This window comes from Rhinolophus sinicus, chromosome 14 (genome assembly GCF_057876585.1).
Source record: "Rhinolophus sinicus isolate RSI-liver-muscle chromosome 14, RSI-T2T, whole genome shotgun sequence".
In the NCBI taxonomy this organism is placed as follows: Eukaryota; Metazoa; Chordata; class Mammalia; order Chiroptera; family Rhinolophidae; genus Rhinolophus; species Rhinolophus sinicus.
The window spans coordinates 27,608,245-27,632,662 of record NC_142514.1 but is presented as its reverse complement, the minus strand read 5'-3'; the positions used below and the strand labels follow the sequence as shown (position 1 = coordinate 27,632,662).

The following is a 24,418-nucleotide window of genomic DNA, read 5'->3' as shown; positions in this document are numbered from 1 at the left end:
AACCCAGAGGGGTGAAGTAACCTAGCATTTGGGCAAATAGTATGCACTGGGGAAATGGGGGGGAAAGAGGCTGGGGAGGTGGGCAGGGTTCAGGTTATGAAGGACTTACGTGCCATGCTAAGGAATGTGTGGGCATTGGTGAACTTCTGGGGAGTATTAAGCAGGGCAGTGATGTAATCAGATTTGTACTTGGAATCATTCTAGTGGCTGTATAGAGGAGAGAACCTGGAGGTGGTGAGCCCATTTAGAAAGCTGTTATAGTAACCAGGGGCTGGGGGTGGGTCTGAAGGTGGACGGGGAGAAGTCATTCTGTACACAAGAGACTGTAGGGACGCCTGCTGTTCCTGTGGCTGTCTTGCTAACACATTGTTGCAGCAGCGGTACCCAGAGTGTGGAAGACGTTAGTTCAGAAGGTGCTTGGTGTCTTTGCAGGTCTGCTGGCAGAGGAAGTGGACGACAGTTCTTCATGCTGCTTGTGTTCCTCTTGGAGACATCAGATACTCAGATTCCTCTGGATTGGGAAACAGGTGAGTGCTCAGTGTCTCTCATGTCCAGATTCCTAATGCCAGGGAAAGAGCTCGAGAAAAAAACAGTAAGTCATGTGCATTCTACCGTGTTTCCCTGAAAATAAGAGCTAACTGGAAAATAAGCCCTAGCATGCTTTTTCAGATGACATCCCCTGAACACAAGCCCTAATGCGTCTTTTGGAGCAAACTTTAATAGAAGACCTGGTCTTATTTTCGGGGAAACATGGTAGGGCTTATTTTCAGGGGATGTCTTATTTTTTTCACGTACAACAATCTACATTTTTTCTAATACAGTCATGTCATCTTCTGGAACATCGTCATAACATACTAAATGCGTCCGTCTGGCTGACGATCTTAACTGGGGCTTATTTTCAGGGAAACATGGTGTGTGTGTTTGGTATGTAATGAAGTTCAGGAGGATGGCTCTGTAGGTCAACATCACTGAGACCTTGGTTGTGGAAAAGGAATGTTCTGAGGGCAACAAGGTCAGGATGGTGGTATGGCTTTGAGCTGAAATTGACAGAGATTGACAGCTTGTTAGATTTGAGAAAAGGCTTTCTCCACAGTTGAACCATTCTGGGGCTTTGATTTCTGATCATTTAATATATAAACTGGGGCCAGGCCAGTGGCTCAGGCGGTTAGAGCTCCATGCTCCTAACTCCAAAGGCTGCCAGTTCGATTCCCACATGGGCCAATGGGCTCTCACCCACAAGGTTGCCAGTTCAATCCTTGAGTCCCGCAAGGGATGGTGGGCTCTGCCTCTTGCAACTAAGATTGAACGCGGCACCTTGAGCTGAGCTGCCTCCCGGATGGCTCAGTTGGTTGGAGCGCGTCCTCTCAACCACAAGGGTGCCGGTTCGACTCCCGCAAGGGATGGCGGGCTGTGCCCCCTGCAACTAGCAATGGCAACTGGACCTGGAGCTGAGCTGCACCCTCCACAAGTAAGACTGAAAGGACAACAACTTGAGGCTGAACGGCACCCTCCACAACAAAGATTGAAAGGACAACAACTTGACTTGGAAAAAAAAAAGAAGTCCTGGAAGTACACACTGTTCTCCAATAGTTCTGTTCCCCTTCCCCAATAAAATCTTTTAGAAAAGTATATATATATAAACTGCATAGTAAGAATTAGTAAGAAGATAGTCTTAGAAAACTCTTGATAGGTCTGGGCGTTGTTGCCCACCACCTGCTGTGAGCTGTCCCCTACCATATCTGCTGACCAGACCTCCCTTCTTGGCTTCTGTGCTTTTCAATAGCAGAGGGCAGCAGGGAAGCTCAGCCTCAACAGTGGAACCTTGGCCTTTGCTCACCTGGGTGAGTTTTCCTTCAGTAGGTATCACAGTTCAGTGCACATTTCTAGTTGACCCTTGGTTGTTATTTTTTTAAGATAGGAGTTTTAGACCCAACTCTACCACTAACTTTGTGTTTGAGACTTAAAATTCTGAACCTTACGTTCTTCAGTTCTTAAATAAAACAGTAAGACTGGCTTTTGGGGGCCATTCTACCCGAGTTCTATAAATTAGTAACTCCTGTTGCTCTTGCAATAATTGGTGGAAACCAAATTCATTTTTCCCTGAGGATAGGCACCGTGCTCCCTTCTCTAGTAGTCACCTGTCTCAGTAGTGAGGTCAGTGCTCTGTATGTAGTTAATACTTAATTGAAATGAATAATTGGTAGATCAACTTCTTTATTTTCTGCAAGTAAACGAAGGTTATCAAAATGCTTGGAAAGTAACTTAAGGCTTAAATTCTATAGTTGTAGAATTGGATACTACAAGGTTAAAAATTTAGTCACTATTTAGCTGTATTGACTTCAAGCAAAATGACTTTAGTATTTCTGGAAGCCTTATTAACTAAGAAAAATCTGAAAATTAGGTTTTTCACTTTTTAAATGACATCTGGATATGGCATATTTCCTCCTATTGCCCACATATTAACTACCCATTTCTGTACTTGCAGAAAAGCACTGAGGATTTGCTTTTGTTGAATTTGTTGGCAGAGATAAGAAATTTTCCCTGTTTAGTATTTGACTAGTAAGTGTTGCTGTGGTCATTGGTTACAAAAGGTGCCACTCTCCATTTGGGTGGCTTAAAACAACAAATTTATTCTCACAACTCTGGAGGATTGAAGTCTGAAATCAAGGTGTCGACAGAACCATGCTCCGTCTGAGGGCTCTAGAAAGACTTCTTTCCTTCCTGGTTTCTGGTGGCTGCTGTCAATCCTTGGCATTCCTTGGCTTGTAACTGCATCACTCCAATCTCTGTCCCTATTTTCACATGGCCTTCATCCCTGTGTTTGTCTGTGTGTCTTCCCTTCTTAAAAGGACACCACTCATTGGATTAGGGCCCACCCTAATCCAGTATGACCTCATTTTAACGTATCTACAAAGACCCTATTTAGAAATAGGGTCACGTTCTGGGTAGACATGAAATTTCGGGGGTACTTTTCAACCCTCTGCCATGGTTTGGTGGTGACCATTGCCAAGAGACAGGAAATTCTGAATGAAGGCCCACTGATCCTAGCTCAGAGTTCCCCTCAGGAAGTCCAAATGTGGAAGACAGCTCCTGCAGAACCCCGAGCCTTCTGACATGGCATTGCTGCTTTCCTGTTTCCTATGTGTATTCTCTGTCTCTGTAACCTGGGCACACGTCCGTACATCACCAGCTCTAACAAACAGTTAGTACATGTTCTTGTAAAATATGTACATACTTTACAGGAAGGAAGGGAAAATGGTTTTTTTTTTTCCTGTGCTTACGCTACTGAGTTTTTAAGTGCCAACTACAAGAAGCATCGAACTGCAGACATGAACTTTTCCCTTGTTTTCTTTTGGCAGGATGTTGCAGCAGCTATCAACAACATGGTACGGCCGAGAATCCTTGCTTTCTCCTGAAGCTCATATTTGGTGCTACTTTACACTGCATAGGCCCCTCATGCATGTACTGTGTTTCCAGTTTCCACAGTTTCAGAGTTCTATAGGAAGAGACAGTTGTCATTATATGAAAGTATTTGCTATGAACCGGCTACTTACAAGATTAATTCTTATTCAGACATCCTCCCCATTTAATATTTGCATAAATACCAACCATCTCTGTTGGCCAGTCTCTCCCTGATTGTTTTGTATCTATAACAGAGGTCAGGAAACTACAGTCTATGAGCGAAATCCATCCGGCAGCCTGTTTTTGTGGCCTGCAAAGCTTAAAATATTTACTGTCTAGCCCTTTTCAGAAAGTGTGTTGACCTTTAGGGCAGTATACTGCAAATAGAGTGTAAATTAATTGCAAGGTGAAATTGTGAATCTTGCATAAGACGCAGAGTTTCATGAAGTGTCTGAAAGTGATTATGGAAAACTGCTATTGGTTTTAGTAAAAAACGTGAGGTTCTTTTGAGCCAGCAAAAATGATGCTCTTGGAAAGTTAAATCCATTAACAACCGAGGAAGAGAAAACCTATAAGGATTATGACAGGTTGGGTGCTTCAAAAGAAAATTATTTGGATTCTTATTGCTGCTGTAACAAATCACAAATTTGGTGGCTTACACAATACAAATGTGCTGTCTTACAGTTCTAGACATCAGAAGTCCAAAATGGGTCTCACTGAGCTGAAATCTAGGTGTGGGCAGGGCTGCTTTCCTTCTGGAGGCTCTCAGGGAGGGTCTATTCTTTGCCTTGTCCAGCTTCTAGGGATTGACCACATTCCTTGGCTCTTGGCCCCTTTCTTTTTTTTGGCCCCTTTCATCTTCAAGCCAGCAATGGCCAGGCAAGTCTTTCTCACACTGTGTCACTCTGAAAATTCTGCACATTTGTTTTTGTATTCTCGTTATAATAAACCAGCAGAAGTACAAGACTCCACTGAAAGTGGAAGAGTTAACAGAATATGGTTGAACTTAATTAAACTTTCAAGGGAAATAAGAGGGTCAAACAAATTCAGTGTATGGAGAAGCCCAAGATTAGTTTGGGATAAACATAAGGATAATAGTATTCAGCATTAGTATCTTCTCGCCCCTCCCCAGCAGGTGTCTGCCATCATTCTCCCAAGACTTGCCCTTTTGAAGCATCTGCTTAACCAAATGGCTTTTCCCTCGCTATTGCAGGTATAAGCCAACCCAGTAGTAGAACCCCTTTGGATATGATGCAAAGCCAAGAGCAAAGTTTATAAATCTCATTCCAGGGTAGAAAGTGTGCACATACCCAACCCAGCACACGTGGTGTCAATGTACATGGCAGCAACTTGAATCAAATCAGAGCTGCTACCATGTGTAACCTATTATGTGGCCCTGTTGCTAATTTATTATCAACGTGGCAGAATTTGAACTCCAGATTTTTTAAACACTTCTAAGAGGCTAAAGTAATGTAGAAACAGACCTGTATCAGAAACCTAGGCATTAGGGAGGCACATTGATGGGCTCTTTCTGGAATTTTTCAGGGGGTACAGAGCATAGGACAGGTGAGGGGAGGCAGAGGTGGGAAGACGGTGGCCACAGGGCTGACATACTCATTGTGATATGTCCTTCCAGCGTCAATCAGGTTTCTTCTCATCTTGTTAGCTCAAGGTTATTTACAGATGTGATAACTAACTGGTCTCTCACAGGAGAGCCCACAGGCTTCAATCGCTGGTTTCAGGATCGGTTGTGCTATGTAGGCATCCAACTCGGCATCCAGGTGTCCTTAGGTTTTGGACATGTATGCATCCCATTGGTTGTCCAGCTGCTGCTTGGTCAGTACAGGGGGAGGAAGGACACCTCTCCCTCGTCCACAGCCTGGGCCTCTGCCTCCAAAGCCCTCTCTTCCCCAACCTCTACACCTGATTCCACCACGACCCATAGCTCCATGCCCTAGGCCCCTTCTCCAGGACCTCCATGACATCGACCACCACCTCTCTTAAAGCCCATTCGGGGAGCTACTGCTCGTCCACCGCAGAGCAGGTTTTGACCTTGAAGCAACATCCCCTAAGTAGGGTTCTCATGGCACATGCCCCACATCCTCTGGGCAGGCCTCGTCCTCCAATGGCTCCCCTGGCCAGAGCCCTTATAGGCCAGCCTGAGCATGTCTGGATGTTACTCTTACCCAGGTGCTGCTCTAAACCCTACTTAAGCTTTAATGCTGCCAGGACGGTGTCTTCTCCATCTGCTGGGCCAGTCTTCTGTTTCTGGCACTGGCTAGCTGTTGCTGCATTGTGTGGTGGCTCAGGGGCTTTTTATGGTTAGCTTTGTGCTCAGCTTGCCGTTAAGGGGCTGGGGGGGAGGGGGCAGTGGTGCAGACTCAGCTTAACATTAATCATGAACAAGCCTCGGACTTCTTCAGAAGTGGAAGGCTGTCAGGTATTCTTTTAACCGAACAAGGTTTGAGCAGCTGAGTTGTATTGAAATCTCAGAATGAATCTGAATTCTTTGGACGGACAGTTCATGTCAGTTTGGCCAAACCAAATTAAGGAAGGTCTTCCAGACCAGGCGAGTGGGGGCAACCACGGATTCCCCATCACGTCCTTAACTTGGGCCTCTTGCGTTTTTATCCCTGTTTTACTTCCTGCTATGGTGGTGGTATATACATAAGTAGAGTGGTTTATAGGGGAGAGAATGTGGCATCTCCAGGGAAGTAAAGAGTTTGAGATTCTCGGCGTAGCTAGAGGCATTGTCCCTGTAAGTCTTAGTTTTGGACATAGACGTAGGCCGTGCTCTTCCTGCCTTGACAAGGCCTGGGCCTTCCCTTTTGGCTCGGCTTAGTCACTTCTTCTCATCTGCCTCTGCTTAGAACTGGACCTGAAGGCTGGACGTTTCCCAGTGACAACTTTCCTTGCCCTGGCAGCTCCCAAGAGGGAACTTCAGCCTGTGAGAGCCATGTCTGCTTTGCCGACCAAAGCAGCTCATTAGCAGTTGGTGGATAGCTTGAATCAATGAACATTTCCTTTGATTCTATCCCTTCAGTTTGGTCCAATGATGACTGGCTGAAGAAGTTTCCTGGGAAGACTCTGGAAGAGAATGAAGAGGAAGAAGGATCGGAGCCTCCCAAAGCGGACACGCAGGAGGTGAGATCGAAGGCTGTGCTTCCAGAGCAGAGGCTGGTGCTGGCACCCAGGAAGCTTGTGATGCGGCTGGTGTTGGGTGAACTAATGGAGAAGCTGTGGGTTTCTCCTTGTAGGGCTCTAGGTGAGCTTTGCAATTTGTGATTGCTGTGGCACAAGGGGGGTCTGAGATGACAAAGGACAGTGGTGTCCCTTGTTCCTGGCATCCGTCACCCTTCTCACCTTTCGCGCTCCCTCACTGAAGATTTTGGCACCAAGCTCACTGTCTGCCTGTTCCTGCCCTGATTCCAGGAGGCCCCTCCCCTCAGTCTGTAGCAGGTTCTTCTGCTTGTTGATAACACCAGACTCACCATTGCTTCTCAAGATAATTCAGGGGCTCCTCTTCTCTCCACCCTTTGAACATTAGTGTTTCCCTGAAGTCTTTCCTCAGCTCTCAGCAACTCTTGCCACACTGTCCTTGTGCAGTTTCACACACTTCTGTCCCATCTGCAGTTATCACAGCTACTACCCGTTCTGGTGATTTCCTGTTCTCGAGTCCTAACCCTGACCTCTCTCCTTCCCGAGTTTCACATATTTCTGCCTGATTGTCTCATGGACCTCATAAAGAAGCAAAGCATGTCCGAAGTGGGTTTCCTCTCTCCTTTCACTCTGGTCTTCCCCATGCTCGATCCTAGTTAATTTTGCTTTCTTCCACGTAGTCACCCAAACGAGGAAGCTCAGCGTCATCTTAGACCCCTCATTATAATTCACAGCTAATGCATTGCCGTAGCCTGCTCCTTTTATCTTGTAAGTCTCCCGAATCGCTCCTCTCCTGTTTGTCCTGCTGCATGTTCTCGGCTTAGTCTCTCGCCTCTCTCCTGTGAATAATGACAGTAGCTTCGTAAGTGGTCTCTCTGCCCGGGCCTTGTCTTCCTATACTGAGCAGCTAGGAGGTTTCTAAATACAGACCCCGTGGTATCACTCTCAAGCATTTGAGGGTCCCCTCACCTATAGGATTGAGTCCAGGCTCCATCACACGGATAGAAGGGGTTCGTATCCCCGTTTCATATTCTAGGAAATAAGAGTTTGTAGTTACCTATAAATCTCTGTGTTTTTGCATAAGTAGATGCTTGACTGAAATGCCCTTTCCAGCTGTTTTGTCTGGCTAACTCCTGGTCGCCTTTCATAGCTGATCTCAGTTGTTACTTTCTCCAGGAAACTTTTCAGAATCCTCCAGTTGAGTGAGATAATGTCCCTTCTGGGCTTCCGCGACCTCTGAGCTTCCGGGGCACCCTCTATCCTAGCATTTACTGCATTGTTTTGACATTACTTGTTTAATAAAAGTTTAAATATTGTTTACTCTATGCCGGGCATTGTTCTCAGTGTTTTCCAAATATTTCCTATTGACAATTCTTTGAGATAAGTACTATTATTGTTCCCAATTCTAGGTGACAAAATGGGGGCACAGTGAGGTCAGATAACTGGTTGGACATTACATGCCCATAAGTGATGGGGCTGAGATGTGCACTAGGGCTGTAAGGCTCTAGGACGCGTGTGCCTCTCACGGTCATGGCCGTCCCTCCCCCACTGGACGGCCAATTCCTCACGGGCAGGGACCATAGCTTGTTACTTAATAACCCCAGTGTTTGGCCTGTGAGTTCAGTACCTATAAGTTGACCTAACCACACTACCAAGAGGTCAGAGACAGTAGAATTTTCTGTATCAAACACAAAGGAGGGTTTGTATTGAATGTTTTATTTATCTACTCAGCCTTGTCCAGTCAGAGCACAAAGCAAGGCCCAACCTCCTCCATTGTCTTCTGAGCACCTAGGCCCGCGCCAGAGGGCTGCCCTCCTTGCTTCCATTGCAGCCGGCCTATGGCTATGCAGGGCTAAGCACAGAAGGAGGTGATGTCGCGTAAATGGGTCAGTTTAACTGGAGGAACGTGATTGGGCTCGAGCTGGGGTTTGGAGACGTTCAGAGTGTACTGTGGGCCAGGACAGTGTCCTCCTGTGCCTGCAGGGGGGGTGAAGCCAGCGATGTGTGAGGGTGGGTGTGCTGACGTTACATGCCTGGGGGGTGCGGCTCCAGTTAGGTAGCGCTGAGTCTCCTGTCACTACACGTCCAGCTGGGCGCTGTGGCCATGGCCTCTCCCTGCTGCAGCCCCATCAGGCCCAGGGCTTTCCCTGTCAGCACCTTGCTCCAGCCTGCTCACTGCAGTTGGCTTCTGGGCGTGTATTCCGAAGAATCTTCGCTCTCCTACCTGGGGAGTCAAGGAGTTCACTCTAACGTAATGATTTCTTCTGCGCCTAGGGAGAGCCCACTGCAAAGAAGGCCCGGTCAAATCCTCAGGTGTACATGGACATCAAGATTGGGAACAAGCCAGCCGGCCGCATCCAGATGCTTCCGCGTTCAGATGTCGTCCCCATGACAGCAGGTGAGCAGGACTTGGCTCGGGATGGCCAGGAAGCTGGTGGCTGAGCAAGCAGGGAAGGAAGCTGCCTCGTATCCTGGGTCTTTGACACCATTTCTACTGAGTCCATCTGGGGCATCTTGGATCCCAGCTTCTAGTAACAAACAAAGCAAAGCAGGCATTTTTGAAGCTCGATAAAGGCTTAGAACCATTAGACAGAAAAAGCAGTTCAAAGTTGTAAGTTGTTTTTATTACCCTCTGGTTTGATTTATTTATTTATTGTTTGGTAATTTTGTTTTGATGTATTTCCAAACTTACAGATATATAGAATAAGAATTCTATAAGAGCACAAGGCATGCTCCTATGTCCTTGATCTGTTTTATTGACTTACTTTTTACCCCCTATACTTTATTTATATACGTATTGTTTTCCTACCTATACCGAATGATAAGAATTTGGAGACATTATGTCCTTTGATGCCTAAATACTTCAGTATGTATTTTCTGAGAACAACAATATTCCCTTACATGACCACAGTACAACTATCAAAATCAGCAAATTTAACTTCAATACAACAGTATTAACTGGTCTTTGGGTCATATTCAAATTTCATCACTTTTCCCAATATTGTCCTTTATAGTAATTTTAGCAATTTTTCTTCCCTGACAAAGATTCACACACTGTACTGGGGTCGAATCTGTTCAGTCTCTAGCTTTTCATTGTCTTTCTTGGTCTTGACGTTTTTGAAGAGGACAGACCAGTGGTTTTTTGTTTAGTTTTGTTTTTTTTATTATTAGTGTCAGGTGTACAGGCCAGTGGTTTTAAGATTGTTTCTCAATTTGTCTTTGCCTGGCTCTTCCTCATGATTGGATTTAGGTTATGCATTTTGGCAGGAGTACCACAGAAGAATGTTTCCTTGTTAGCGTATATAAGGAAGCACCTGATGTCAGTTGCAGTATTTGTGATGTTAAGTTTGATCATTTGGTTAAGGAGATCTCTGCCAGGTTTTTTTCCCTGGAAAATTATTATTTTTAAGGTTGTAAATTAAAAGCTAAATTTTCTCCCCCTCATTAGCTAAAGCCCATCTTCCACCGGTAACTAATATTGACAGTTGTGTGTTTCATATTTTCTTAAATATTCATAATGGCCCTTTTTACCCATAATCCTTTTTATGTTTCAATCTAGCTTTAAAAAAAGGTTTATTAAAGTCATAATTGCATATAGTTTAAAGAAAATCATTCTATCAAGTTTGTTATAAAGTATGACATTCTCCTGCCCCCACCCCCCAACACCATAATTTTTCTGCCCTGCCAGAGACAAGATTCATTTCTTTTAGGTGATTATTTTGACTTCTATTGCTATATCTCTGAAAAATATATTCATATTACTGCTACTTGATTTTTTTTCCCCTTCCGTTTTTGGCTATTTTACGTCAGTTTTTCTGGGAAACAGGTTCATGGGGATTTGCATGAAGGAAGTTTATTGGGGCGTGATCTCAGGAGCAACTCATACTCGTAATTTTTTTCTTTACATTTAGATATCTGATCCATTTGGAGTTTATTCTTGCAATGGGGTGAGGTATGGGTGCAATTTCACCTTTTTCAAATGTTTATTCAGTTGTTCCCACTCCAACTTGTAAAACATCCCTCTTTGCCCCCATGGTAAGATGGCAACTTTTATGAAATAGTGAATTTCCACATTTACCTGGGTCTGCTTCTGGACTGTCTGTTCTGTTCCCGGGTCTGTTCAGTCTATTTGTGTGCCAGTACCACACTTAAATGTTTCATTCAAATAAACATAATATGTACTTTTTTAGATTCTGAGAGCTGGAGTTTTCACTATTCAGTCAGATATTTTCTAACCTCAGCACTTGTCCTCTCTCAACCCCAGAGAATTTCCGGTGCCTGTGCACCCACGAGAAGGGCTTTGGCTTCAAGGGGAGCAGCTTCCACCGCGTGATTCCCCAGTTCATGTGCCAGGGCGGGGATTTCACAAACCACAACGGCACCGGGGGCAAGTCCATCTACAGAAAGAAGTTTGATGACGAGAACTTTATCCTCAAACACACGGGACCAGGTGGGACCTGATCGGTGGGTGGTGATGAATGGGGCTGGGCCGGGGCAGGATGGCTGTGCAGGATGGAGTGACAGGCGGTGGTTCTGGCTGAGGGGTCGGCGGTCTGGAGGAGACCCAGCTGGTGCACAGAGGAGCCGCGTTCAGCCTGGCTAGAGCTTTAGGCTTCTCTTCTCAAGGGTTTTTTTTTTGGGGGGGCGGTCAGGGGGCTTACTCAAGTTCATGTTTGCCTCCTTTTAAGAGGAAGAGGCATAGTAGCCTGGTTCTGCTGCTACAGTGATGTGTTACTGTTTTTGTAATTATTTTATGTAATTTTCAGCTGACAGAAAAGTTACAAGAACAGAACAAGGAGCTCTCATAAGCCTTCATGGGCCCTTTACCCAGATTCACCGGTTGTTTGCATTGGTGACCATCTTTCCCCATTTATTCTATTTATATTTATAGACAGCGTTTATTTTGGGGGGAGTCATTTGAGAGCAACCTGGAGGCCTAGCGTACCTTCGCCACTAAATACCTCAGTGTGTTGTTTCCTAAGAACAAGGGCATTTTTCATATTGCCCCAGTATAGTTATGAAACTCAGAAAATGATCAGTGATACAATACTGTAATGTACAGTGCGTGCTCGGATTCTGTTATGGTCACCGTAATGTCCTGTCTGAGGTTTTTATAGTTGGAGGAATCATACACTTACTCACACAGTGCCCATCCCCCGCACCCACGTCCACACTCTCCCCTTTGCCTTGCTCACGTCCCACAGCTCATCCCGGGACGTGCTTCCCTCGCTCTTGCCTCCAGCCCCACTGCCTTTCTCTCGCCTCCTCTCCTGGTGCAAAACTGTCTGCGGAAGAAAAGCACACGCATGTGCTGACTGGTCCCCTTTGAGTTGAGGAGTGCACGTCTCCAGGGCGCCTGAGTGCAGCTTCGCAGTCTGCCCAGCTTGCTAGTTGGTTCTCATCCACGTCTGAGAAGAAAACACTCCTTTTCTTGGCTCCAGTGGTGCTACTGTCCGCTTCCCCTCAGCTGGTAATCATGCTTTGTATTTCACTGAGCAATAGAAGCAGAAGAGAATCACTTTGTCCTCCCACAGAAGCCACCTCTGCTACTGTGCCTGGGTCGTGCTCACCGCCTGATCTGCTTCCTGCTGAGGCTCTTTCTGTAGGCGCCACTCGAACTCTGGCTCCATCCCCTCCATCTCCCCTTCTGCACTGAGTCCTGCTGCCATCAGCGGACAAGCAGGCTGCAGCACCGCCAGCCTTGAAAAACTAAAGTAGCGTTTCCTTGACCCCAGGTTCCCCCTGTAGCTACCACTCCAATCCTTTTTAGCAAAACTTCTTAAAAGAGTTTTCTAGACTCATTGCCTGTTTGTTTCCTCTTGCCAGCAGTCAAACCTCAGCCCTCGTTTTCCACCTCTCAGCAGCATTTGATACTGTGAAGCGCTTTTTTTTTTTTTTTTTTTGGTGAATCACACTCTTGTTGAATCCCTGCTTCACTGGCTGGCAGGACACCTCCCTCTTCTGTTTTTTTTTTCTTTTCCTCCTTTTCAATTTTTTCAATTACAGTTGATACTCAGTATTATTTTAATTTTAGGTCTACAGCATAGTGGTTAGACATTTATATAATTTATGAAGTGATCCCCCCAATTAGTCGAGTACCCACCTGGCACTATACATAGTTATTACCATATTATTGACTATATTCTCTATACTTTAAATCCATGACTATTTTGTAACAACCAATTTGTACTTCTTAATCCCTTCACGTTTTGCACCCTGCCCCCAACCCCCTCCCATCTACCACCTCAACAAATCTAGTTATTACACACATAGATGTGTTGGCTGAGTCACAGGTGATTTTCTGAAACAATGAAATCAACATGATTTTCTGAAACAGTGAAAATCTCTTCGTAAAATTTGGAACAAAAAGAAACTAAGTGTTCCCTTAGTTATATGGCAGATTTGTTTCTGGAAACATCTAATACAAAAATATAAGTTTTTTGGTTTATATGTAAAATGGAGTTAGGTTCCAGGCTCAGGTCACTATAAACAGATTTTTCTCATCTACGTGCATGAATGTTTTGTCCACACATAAAGTCTAACAGGATTTAGAATAATTCTTCAGGAGCATTTGAGATCTTGATCTCTGGTATATGTTTTCAAATAAATTCTTATAAAAATTAAAAAAAAAATTCTTCTTTAGGTGGGACATTGCAGGACATCTAGATTCCCAGCTCCCTTCCTGATACTGCCAGTAGCACTCCCGGTGTTACTGACCGAAAACAAACCTTGAAGTTTCCAAGTAGCCTAGAGGGGGCAGTGTTACCCCATTGAGAACCACAGGCAGACTTCTAATCCCGGGGCTCTCAGTCCTGTCCGTAAATTAATCCTGCCCACTTTACGTCTCCACTCCATGCCGACCTCTCCCTGTCGTCTCCCCTCTGGACACCCCACAGGCTTCACAGACCTGAACAGTTCTTGTTCTTCTCCCCCAAACTCTTCCTCCCCCTCTTCCCTGTTTCAGCCCGTGACCCCACCACCCATCTAGCCGGTTAGTCAGAAACTTAGGGCTCATCCGTGACCCCTCTCCTCCGTCACCCGTACCTCAGGTCCACCTTCACATCTCCTCCTGGTCCGGCCGCCCTTGCCCTCCACACCCACCTGGGTGCTGCGAGCTCACCTACCCATGTCCGCTCTCGCCTCTTCCCCCTCGGAGTCTAATCTTCGAGAGGTGGTCAGAGTGAGCCGGGGCCTGGCACCTCCCCGAGCTCGCAGACCGAGCTGCTCTGCCCTCGGCGTCCCCACCGCAGTCTTGCTATTTCTCACACACCCCGAGCTCACGCCCCTCGGGGCCTCGGCAACTGCTGCTTCCTCTCCTGGAGCGTTCTTCCTCCAGTCTCCACAGGGTTCACCCCCACTTCCTGCAGGTGTCACACACGCATCACTTACCCGAGAGACCTGCCCTGACCGCCCTCTCCAAAATGGGCTGTCCTGCCATCTCGCTCTTCTTTTTACTCAGCTTCTTTTTTGTCACACACGTTTTACCTGAAATGATAAATTTACCTTCCTATTTATTTATTCTCTGTTCTCCTTCTGAGAATGTCAGCCTCATGAGGGCAAGACCCAGGCTTTCTTTTCACCACTGTATTCTGGAACAACGTCTGACACATAATAAACACAATTAATATTTGAATATCTGAAACAGATATTCCCAGGGCTGCTCTGATGTGTGTCCGACCCTGATCTACTCTGGCTTTGAGAGGAGAAGGGGACACAGTCCCCATCGAGAGGGAGCACACGGTACAGAGGCCACCACAGACGAGCTGTGGCTCTTCGTGCTACACACCCTCAGCCCCGCCAAACCAGGGCCTTTTAGACAAAATTCCGATGTCACCTCCACCAGAAAGCCTTCCATGACGGTGGTGCCAGCACACATATAAAACATACACGCACATATTCTGTTAGGTGACTGCCTCGTGTGCTTCCATTCCCTGCACAGATGTCTGTGTCACTGGGCTTCACTATGTCACGGTTGTCACAGCACAATTTTCTTTTCAGTGACTTTTCCACTAGGCTGTGAGCTCCACCAGAGCTGGGACCAAGGTCCCCAGGGCTCAACAGGGGCCTGGTTTCAAAGTAGACCATAAGTATTTATTGAACGAATGACAGAACACACCAGTATAAAATGACTGAAACAAGCCTGCTTACCGCTTCACTGACTGTCAGTTGAGTGGAAGGTAAGGCATCCGCGTGGTCAGTACATCCCTGGGTCTGAGGCTGCCTGGCCGGAGGAGCCAGGTGGAGGGAGTTGACGTGCTCCTTCTCTCCCCCAGGCCTGCTCTCCATGGCCAACTCCGGCCCAAACACCAATGGCTCCCAGTTCTTCCTGACGTGTGACAAGACGGATTGGCTGGATGGCGAGCATGTGGTATTTGGGGAGGTCACAGAAGGCCTGGATGTCTTGCGACAGATTGAGGTAGGTGGCCGTCCGGGCTCTTGGTGCACAGCCCCATGGGAGAGCTGGAGCGGGCCCCCTGTGGCCTGGAGAGCTGGAGTGAGGGGCCCCAGCTGCTCCCAGGAGGAGGCTGCCTCTGCTCAGGCTGGTGTGTGGGGGTGTCCCTGAGCCTGCCTTTAACCTTCGCCCTCTCTCCCCCGGTTTCTCCTCTTCTGTTCCACCTGCAAAGGCCCAGGGCAGCAAGGATGGGAAGCCAAAGCAGAAAGTGATCATTGCTGACTGTGGGGAGTACGTGTAAGAGGCACTTTCTCTACATGGCCACTGCGTGTCCCAGAGCCATGAGCCCCGGGGAACCAGCACCCAAGGATGTCCCGTGAAGCAGGGGTCTGTGCCGTGGCCCTTCTCGGGGTCAGCTTGGAGCAGCTCCTCTGCAGGCATAGCCTGGGCTTCCTCTGGCTCTTTCCCAAGCATGGCTGTGGGCCTGGGAGCCAGCCCTGGCACCACCCTGCCCACCACCTTTCCAGGCCTTTGCTGCCAGGGCTTCTGCTGGGCCACCACTGTGGCTCCTGAATGTTTATTCTGGTAAAATAAATCCTGGTCCCTGTGCTGCTGCCTGCCAGCCAGGTTAGGTATGTTTGGTGGTTGCAGCTATAACTGGGTCGTCCTGCTAGCACAGACCAGAGTGCCTCCCCTGCTGCATCTGTCCTCCCCAGGCTGTCTCTGAGGGCATATCCTGACCACTGTAGAGGTTAGAGCAGGTGCAAAAGTGCCTCTGTCCTCTCTCTCGCTCCTGCTACAAGGCAGGCGATTTGGGTTAGCCATACTCTGTTCCTGCCCTCACACCTGCTGGTCTTGGGTCTGATGGGCACCAGTAATCAGTCTCAGCGGCCCATTCACTCCTTCATTCATTGAACTAATAGAATTGTATTACTGTAAAGTACCCAGGGCGCTTTTGCCAGGCACTGTGTTTAGTCCTGGAGACACATAAGAAACAAGCCACAGGTGGTTCCTACCTCACCCCAGTCCCACCTGGAAATCAAAGTCTGGCTCCAGTTTATGGCCTGCGCTAGGCTGGTCTCTCACCCTGTACCAGTTTTCAATCAGCCAGGCCACCTCCCAGAATCTCTCAGGAGCTGGGGCTGAGCACCAGAAACCATCAGTCACCAGAAACCTCCTTCAGGACTGCCACCTGTTCTCCTGCCACCTGCCAGTAGTTCTATCTGAATCAAATCTTGACACTCAGAAACGAAACTGCTGGGCTGGCCTGGCTCTTCTTTTGGGTTAAGATCAGGTTGAGCCTGGAGGAAAGGGGAGAAGCCTGTTGGCCCGTGTCCCCAGTGACCCCAGGCCGGCTCCTGCAGAGGGATAGGTGCTAGCTCTACCTCTGGCACCCTGAGCCAGCCTGGGTCTGCCTTCAGGTGGGGCTTCTCCCCTTCGGTTGGCTGAGGCCCGCTCCTGTGGCCAGGATTTACTACTGGCAGTATTCCCAACAGAGACCCTCACTTAGACCCTCCTTAACTTAGGTGTCCCTCTCCTGGGTGGTCAGTCACGGCTGTTGGGATGGGCAGCAGTGAGGCCAGGAGAAAGGCAGTCATTCAGGACTGGTGTGACATCTAAGAGGGACGAGGATGTGTGTGAAGTACTCAGTGTGGCCACTCTGGGTAGGACACGCAGGGACGTGGAGCAGACTGATCTCACACCCTGTGAGACGGGGAGAGGTTATGGGCATGACCTTGTCACTTACTGTGCTTCCCTGGTTGCCCTGGGAAGGTGGGACCAGTGGACAGGCCAGGAGGCCAGTGGGTGGGGGACCAGTGTGGCAATTGGTCACCCTGTGCTGTGCAAGGGCTTCCCCGGAAGTTACCCCGAGTGCACCCGTGACCCTTGTACGGGTGGTAACCTGAGACTCAGAGGTGCGGTGCCAGGTCCAGGGATTCCGGGCTAATGGCAGCCCAGTGACCATGCAAGTGTCGGCTGCTTCCCGATGCTGGGCGGTACTCGACGGGAGGGTCATGGGGGCCCCATGCCGGCCTCCGGGGAAGGAATGGTGAGACCTGGTTTGCAATGAAAAAACTAAGGCAGAGGCAAGGCACAGAATGCTATTAGAAACGGTTTTCAAAGAATATTTAATAATAGAAATTTTGAAAATGTATCAAATTGAATAAATCAGATCAACAAGCAGTGCACAGAATATAATCCTAACTTTATAAAATATCCATATATTATGTATGAAGACAATTACATATGTGCCAAGGAAAAGACTAGAAGGAATTATTAACAATGGGTTATCTCTGGTGGGATTATGCATGTTTGTATTGTTTTTTATTTTCAACAATTTCCCTGGCATACGTGTAATATTTTCTTAAGTGAGGAAAAACTTAACAAAGAATCAAATGCTCAATGCTTCCCAGTAAGAAGAGAAACCCCAGAAAATTTGTCCCTTTAGCTTCCTGTGAGGCTGCAGGTGGGCACCGCACTCTGGCAGGGCTGCGGGAGGGGTGGGGCTGGGGGCCCCTGCAGGTCACTGCCAGCCAGGGCTCTGTTCACAGGCACAGGAGGCTGCAAGGCCACACCTCATCCCAGGAAATGACCAAGTTTAGATTTCTTAGGAAAAGCATAGCTTTGAAATAAATACAGCAGCACCTCCCAAACACATTCTGGGAAGAGCAAGTTTTAATAGGAAGTCACACAAGGAGGCCCACATTTGCAAATCCTTTTATGGTCAGACCAGTAACAGATGCTCCACTCCACACACATGTTCAGACATGGTGCTCAGTGCTCTGCGGACAGGCCTGAGCCCCATCACAGCCTTCCAAGGGCAGAACCAGTACCCCTTTCTGCAGAGGAAGGACCTTTAACTCAGAGGTTATCTAACTTATTGAAATTAACGAGGCAGAGCCAGGATTTGATGCCAGGTCTGCTGACTCCAAAACCTGCTCTCTCCTGTTCCCAGCCTCTTTTCCTGTGAAATTGTAGGGAATTTCTTGGAGCATGTTACCCACTTCCCTACACAGAGACACACAAAAATAGAGGCTTACCTGAAGAGCTGGCATCAAGGCCAAAGCTGAGTGTGATTGTGAAGATGTGTGCTGGGAGGGTGGGGGGCGAGGCAGGCAGGGCAGTTTGCCCCACACTGCATGGCCCCCGACTGGGCCATTTGCTTCTTCCTTTCATGTCAGTGTTTTACTTTGCTGTCAGTGGGCCTGAGTTTCCCGCCCTTATTTATGCTTCTAATATGCATCCTTGAATGTAACCTGGGCTGCCAGGGGCACCCAGATAAATAAAATGGCCTTGGTAGCGGAACGCTGCCACCTCATCGGCTTTGTGTCCATAAGGGTCTCCCTTCTCTGAGGCCTTTTCTATTGGATTTCCTGTGGTGGCCGCCTGGATGGCCGAAGGTGCTGGAAGGCTCAGGATGGCCGTGACCGCTGCATTTTCAGCTTTACTGCATGAAAAGGAAGTCCTGTCACGATCCTCGCGTTCCTGGTCAGCGCACCGATGGGCGAGGGGTCCACATCTTTAAAACATTCATTTCACACATTTTCCTGATGCCCCCAAACCATGCTGGGTTACGTGCTAGGCCTTGACGAGACCAAACGTTGACATCTGTCAGAAGTTTCCAAGCCTCCACTGCCCTGATCTGGGAGGAGAGAACTGTTAAATAAGGTCCTGACGTGGCAGGCTTTACGTCCTATGGCAGCTGGCACTTGACTCAGAGAGAGGAGTCAGGGTGGCAGGAAGATTCTCTAGCTCGAAGGGCCTTTGGAGACGGAAGAATCCTGTGTCCTCATGTCACAGATGGAAAACTCAAGTCTGAATCAGGAAGAGGACTTGTCCAGACAACAAGCAGGGCTGAGTTGGAACTGGAATGCAGGTCTCCAGACATCCTGGCCAGTGCTTGGTCCAATTTCTGCCAACTTGAGCTTGAAGCCCCAGGCCAATGGGGAACTCAGTACCTTCCAATCTGGACCAGCCCCCTGTGTACATGGGGGGGGGGGGTTTCCTTCCTCTGTACTCGCTTCCAGAGTCCCTCCCAGGTCCAGGTGGGGGGACTGCTGACCCGCAGCGTGGCCCCAGCCTCCACCCCTGCTCTCCGGGAACCTGTCCTCAGGGTGCAGTGTATTCCAGGGATGTGTGTCCTTGGGCACATGGGTCATTCTGCCTCTGTGGGCTGTGCCTGTGGGTTGGGGCAGGCCCAGGACCTGCTATTAATGACACAGTATTTCAGGGTTCAGGCAGCTGGACTCTGTCTGCTCCAGCAGGTAAATTATAGGCTTAGCAAGTCAGAAATCAAATAAACACTCCAACTGCTTCTGCTGCTCCAAGGAGAACAGTGGTTTCTGGGAACTTCCCCACCCAGCTCAGCCTAATTACCACCTGTCATTCCCCTGGGACAGGGGCCTTTTCTTTGGCCCAGAGGTCCCCCGACCAAAAAAAAAAAAAAAAAAAAACAGCACAGGACTCAGGCACACGGGGTGACCAGCCTGCTCTTACCTCCTAGACTCCAGTAGACACTGACCGTCTCCCCACGCCTGGCCAGAGGCGGCCCAGGCACCACACACGGTGGAATGGATTGATTGCTCCTTAGCATGGCAGGAGTAGGAAACCAGTTCAACTCTGAATGGCTGGTGGGTGCCTAATGTGTTGTGTCGAGTGTCTTCAGACTCCGTGGAAAAAGTGCCTCGGCTGATTGCTGATGGCTGTGGGCAAGGGCATAGGCGGTGGTGGCATCTGTGCGTCTGCCAGGACCACTGACTGCACAAATTGTCCTTGCTTTGGCCAAGTTCCCTTTGTCTCAGTGCTGAGCCCCACATGGAGGCGGCGAGGGAACTGGAAGCCCTCAAGGCGCTGCTTCTCGGGGGGTCACACCTCTTCCCCAGGCAGGAGAAGGGAAGGCCCAGGGCAAGAGGCGCATCCAGCTTGTTGTTTTTCTAATGTGCTAACTGGCAGTGGGCCAAGTTAGGAGCCCAGTAATACACTGTACTGAGGGCATGTACATGTTTATGCCCCGGAAATGCCCGACCTAAACCCTGTGGTGAGTGACGCAAAGCCCAACCAGCCCCACTTCCACTCCAGGTGCAACTCAGATGATTCCCTGGCAGCCACAGTGTGGGCCAGGACGGCCAGGGCAGGTCCTAAGATAGGCCTGTGTGCTGACCGCAGACAGTGCCGTCGCTCACCAAGCCTGCTTGTGCCTCCGGCTCTACAGGGTGTGGGGACGGGCAGAGGGGCCTGGAGACGACCAGACCGAGCTGGACATGGGCAGAGGGATGAGGTCCCACCCTGCACCTGCGCCGGAACTGTGATGGCATTTGAAGGTCTCCTGCCCCCGGAGAGGGGCCTGAGCCAGGTGGAGGCTGCAGCCTCCCGAGGGCAGGGCCTCAGTGGCAGCCGCAGGCCTTGACCACCATATTGCGGTGTTTGCGCAGGATGACGTTGTTGCTGCTGTCATAGTAGAGCACGGAGGTGGCGCTCAGCTTGGTGGGCGCACAGCACGCCTTGGGGACTGCGTCTGGCTTCATCAAGTGCACCTGCCAGGGAGGGGCGGCAGACAGAGGCATGAGCACGCTGGCCTCCCAGGACCCTCCGTCCCGGCCCCGGCCCCGGCCCCCCGCTCCTGCCTGCCCCTGGAGCCTCCATTCTCCAGCCAGGAAAGGCGTCACGTGCACATGTGCCCAACCCTGCCCTCCTTAACCCCTTCCCCCCGAGGCTCTCAGAGCGCCACCTGGGCACCCACCTGCTCCCTGCCACGTCCACTCCCCTTAGACCCTGCTGGTCCCCAAACAAGGTGCGCCTGGTGACCGGTCCCTCTGCCTGGTGCCCCTGAAGCACTGACCCTCTGGGGTCCCCTCCACGCCTCCCTCTTCTCTGTGCTTCTGTAACGTCCCTGACGCTGTCTTGTCTGCCTGCACTGTTCATGCTCTTTCTCCTCCTCCTCTCTGGGAGCTGAGAGTCGTGGGACAACCGGCGAAGCCGAGGATTCTAGGTTCACCCTGGGTGTTCTGCACCATTGTTTCTCAAAGCACTTTTCACCCCTCCTAACAGCTTCTAAGGCTAAGTATTACTCTGGGAGATGAAGAAACTGAGGGCACACGGGCCCTGGGGCCTGTGGCAGGACTTGGACCTGGGTGTAGTGGCCCCACGCCCTCCTCCTAAACAGCTTTACCCACCAAAGAAGAGCCTGACTGAGGGAGCTATTTCGGCCTCCAGACAAACATCCTGAGACTTGCTTGGCAGGATGAGCTGAGTTTACACTGGACTCCTCATCGGGCCCCACACGGATGGGCCATGAAGGCAGCCCCGAGCTGTCGGGGGCAGGACAGGAAAGGAAACCTGCTTCCATCTCCTGCGTCGTGGCCACTCCGAGGGCCCAGGCCTGCTCGGCCCTCATGGAGGCTGCTGAGCAGGACCTGGATGAGGCTGTCAGGGGGACCCTGCTCGGCAGCCTGGCTCCCGTTCCCCAATGCCCAGCCCTGTCCTGGGAGCCCCAGGTCTGAGCCAGCCTGCCAGGACTGTCAGTGGGCACTGGGCTGGCTCGAGGCCCAGGGCTCCTCTGTACCCGCTGAGGAAGCTGAGGCCTCTTTGAAGATGTCCAGCCAGAATGGGACGTGGGGGCCACTGGCACTCCACATGTGCTGTCTGGGCTTGGCATTCATAGACCCACGTGAAAAAAACCAGGTGACACCACGCTCGTGCGCCAGCCATGGGGCTCTAAGTGGCTGGAAACCAGGGAGGGCCTTTCCTGAGTTGGGACATTGGAGACAGAAATCAGGTACCACACAGGTGCTGCCATTCTGCGACTCCACCCTAGACCGGAGCTGTATCAGATCAGTGACAGAAAGAGAAACAGCCTTGTATACCATCTGGCACCAAACAGGTTGATTTGTGGAGTCTAATGTGCCATTCCATTGAATTTGCTTTTGAGCCACTAGGAGATGAAGGTTCTGTTACTTTAGGTACATTTCTCTCACCTGTGGGCCTCACTTTTCTCCTCTGCCAAATGGGTATAATGCTACTTTTCTCATGTCCAACACAAATGTATCGGACACGTGCCTTGTGCTTGCCACACCAGGACGGGGAGCACAGAAACGTCCCAGACATGGTTCCTGTTCCCATATTCGGGGGGAGGAAAGGGACATGGGGAACACTCCAATAGACAACCGGGACCCCTGGAAGTGACACAACAATCACAGCGGGCCCTCAGCGCTGTGGGGCATTGAGCGCTGGTGACCACCCCTGGCAGGGAAGGCCCGCAGATGAGGCATGTAGGGCAGGCAGGAGCTGGCTGGGCCCAGGGTAGAGGGGGAAGCCCTCCAGGTAGAATGGCAAGTGCAAAGGCAGGGAGGCAGGAGACCCAGGGCATGTGCTGGCACTGAGCGTGTGCAGGGAGAGGAAGGCAGGGGGATGGGTGCGGGGGGACGTTGGTGAGGTCGGCAAGGCGGCTAATGAGGGGCCCCGCATCCCAGCTGAGGGCTCCGACTGCCTCCTGGAGATAATGGTGCAGGAAGGGAAGTTTCTCAGCTGAGATGAGGTCAGGTCTGTGCTTTTGTGAGACCACCCAGCTACTGCGTGGAGAACGACCTGGAGGGTAAGCCTGGAGGGACACCTTCCTTCTCTTGGCCCCCAAATGCCTCAAGGCCCCCCAAACGACTCCCCCATTCTCTCCAGGGCTCCCTTGTTTCCCAGGCCTCTCCTATCCTGTACCTGCTTTGTCCCCAGGGAACCTCATCTGTTCTCAAGACCCGAAGACCAGCCTCGGGCCACGTCTCCCAGTTCAGAGCTTCACCCTGGCCTCCTCTGAAGTCGACTCGGGGATCCCGCCACCTTCCCACTTGGCCACATGGGGTCACATCAGGCCTCAAACGTGTGGCAGAAGCAGATGACTGATTCCTCAGCCCACAGGCCGCACCCACCAGGTCGCTCAGCCCTCCCTGGAGGCCCCTGGTTCCTGCCCTTGGCCCTCCCTCCAGTCGCTCCTGACAGGGGCCCTGCCTCCACCATCCTGTGGCCTCAGTCACTGCTCGCCACCCAGCAGCCACCCGGGTCCTCTTGTCAGGTGACCGCAGCAGCCTCCTCACTCTCCTGGCCTCCACCTTCCACCCATGGTCCGGCCTCCCATCCTCTCACCGCAGCCCGAGTGATGCTTCTCGAGAGTCAGATCATAACACTCCTTTGCTGAAACCCTGCAAAGCCTTCTCACTTTACTTGGCATTCAATCCACTCACCTGCCACCTTACCAGGGACCCCTAGGCCTATGTTGGTGGCCCCGGCCCCGCCCAGAGTAACCTCCCTTAGCCTTCTTTCGCTGCTCTCCAGCCCTACCTCCTTGTGGGCCCTGAGCCCTCCCAGCGGCTCCTGTCCTGGGGCCTGCGCACTGGATCCTTCCGCCTGGAAAGAACCTCCTCCTCGTGCTGAGGCCGCGTCCTCCCTTCTCACAGGACCCACCGTCTTGGCCTGGCCTTGGCTCCTGAGTTCACTGACAGCCTTCCTGAGAGCGCAGCCGCGGCCTTTCTGCACCCAGCCCAGCCTGAGCGCTCGCTCCTGCGGAGCTATCCTGGGGTCTGTGGGCTCGGGTGGGGCAGGGGTGAGGTGGGACGGCCCTGGAGGTGCAGGTGCAGTCGACACCCCGCATCCCTCTCGGGGGTGCTGGGAGACGCACGTGCTGGAGGACGCAGCCTGTCAGCCCTCGGCTTCTCCGAGGAAGGCAGCCCCTTGGGGCCAGCAAATCCCACTTGACATTGAGAAAGGAGGTATTACAGGGTTGAAGCCTCTTTTGTTACATTTACTCTCACCCTAAGGCATCACCTTGACAACTTCTTATGAGGTAAACACAAGGCTGGGGATACTAGGAACTAGGGAGTCTAGGTAAACATTCTAGAAAGAAGTCTCAGCACAGCAAACATTTAAACACTGAGCAATAAGCAGCAGCAACGATATTCCTCACAGACACATTTTTCCTCATTTAAAGTTACCGCAGACACCAGGGCATCAAAAAGCACAACATCTGTGGAAAACCAAGAGCTGGGAGGACCAGGAGAAAGAGCCAACGGGGAGTAAACGGAAGGCGGAGCCCAAGCCCAGAACAGCCCCCCAGCACACGGCACATGGGCACATGGGCACACGAGTGACTCGCCCTGCACACGCCATGATGCGGTGGGTGAACACACACCTGTCTCTCACCCATGTGCACGTGTCACAGGAGGTGAAACACACCAGTGTGCACAGTACACGTGTTCAGAGCACACCGGTGCCCAGGTGGGATGCACACCTGTTCTGTATATGTGTGCTTGTGACCACTAGTGGGCTGCCTGTATGAGCCTGGGTCCCACCACACATACCTGCATGTCCCCACGCGCATGTGTGTGCTCGTGTGTGTGCACCAGCACTGAGTCTGCACACACAGCGTGACCACACAGGGGCCAGCCTGTACACAGGTGTGGGATGTAAGCACACGTGCACGCA

The 24,418-nt window shown here is 50.3% G+C and overlaps 2 protein-coding genes and 1 pseudogene across 5 annotated transcripts in view; 1 reads left to right on the top strand and 2 right to left on the bottom strand.

Annotated features, from left to right (window-relative positions):
* The first annotated feature begins 95 nt into the window (after positions 1–95).
* Positions 96–24,256, top strand: LOC109438740 (peptidyl-prolyl cis-trans isomerase E-like). 4 transcript variants are annotated; one of them, XM_088791044.1, is made up of 7 exons: positions 96–527; positions 3,360–3,386; positions 6,446–6,546; positions 8,836–8,959; positions 10,826–11,011; positions 14,835–14,977; positions 22,676–24,256. In XM_088791044.1, the coding sequence occupies exons 1-7, from the start codon at positions 467–469 to the stop codon at positions 22,841–22,843; spliced, it is 810 nt and encodes a 269-aa protein (XP_088647170.1). In that variant the 5' UTR covers positions 96–466; the 3' UTR covers positions 22,844–24,256. The 4 variants fall into 4 exon arrangements, with proteins under 4 accessions (XP_088647170.1, XP_088647171.1, XP_088647172.1 ...); XM_088791046.1 differs by lacking the exon at positions 22,676–24,256 and adding an exon at positions 15,186–18,272 and having other exon boundaries at positions 278–527; XM_088791045.1 differs by lacking the exon at positions 3,360–3,386 and having other exon boundaries at positions 97–527.
* On the bottom strand, positions 4,885–5,696 carry LOC109438744 (chromatin target of PRMT1 protein pseudogene; annotated as a pseudogene).
* Positions 18,952–24,418, bottom strand: part of BMP8A (bone morphogenetic protein 8a) — a 30,140-nt gene continuing 24,673 nt past the window's right edge. Inside the window, exon 7 of the mRNA XM_074334464.2 lies at positions 18,952–20,487. Within this exon, the coding sequence (XP_074190565.1) occupies positions 20,338–20,487 (150 nt within the window). The 3' untranslated portion in view covers positions 18,952–20,337. The remainder of the gene's footprint in view (positions 20,488–24,418) is intronic.

Bases quoted from the DNA above. Each gene is read 5' to 3' on its own strand.
- LOC109438740 (XM_088791044.1), top strand. From the start codon at position 467: ATGCTGCTTGTGTTCCTCTTGGAGACATCAGATACTCAGATTCCTCTG. The intron at 528-3,359 runs GTGAGTGCTCAG...TTCTTTTGGCAG, and splicing joins TCCTCTGGATTGGGAAACAG to GATGTTGCAGCAGCTATCAA. The intron at 6,547-8,835 runs GTGAGATCGAAG...TTCTGCGCCTAG, and splicing joins CCAAAGCGGACACGCAGGAG to GGAGAGCCCACTGCAAAGAA.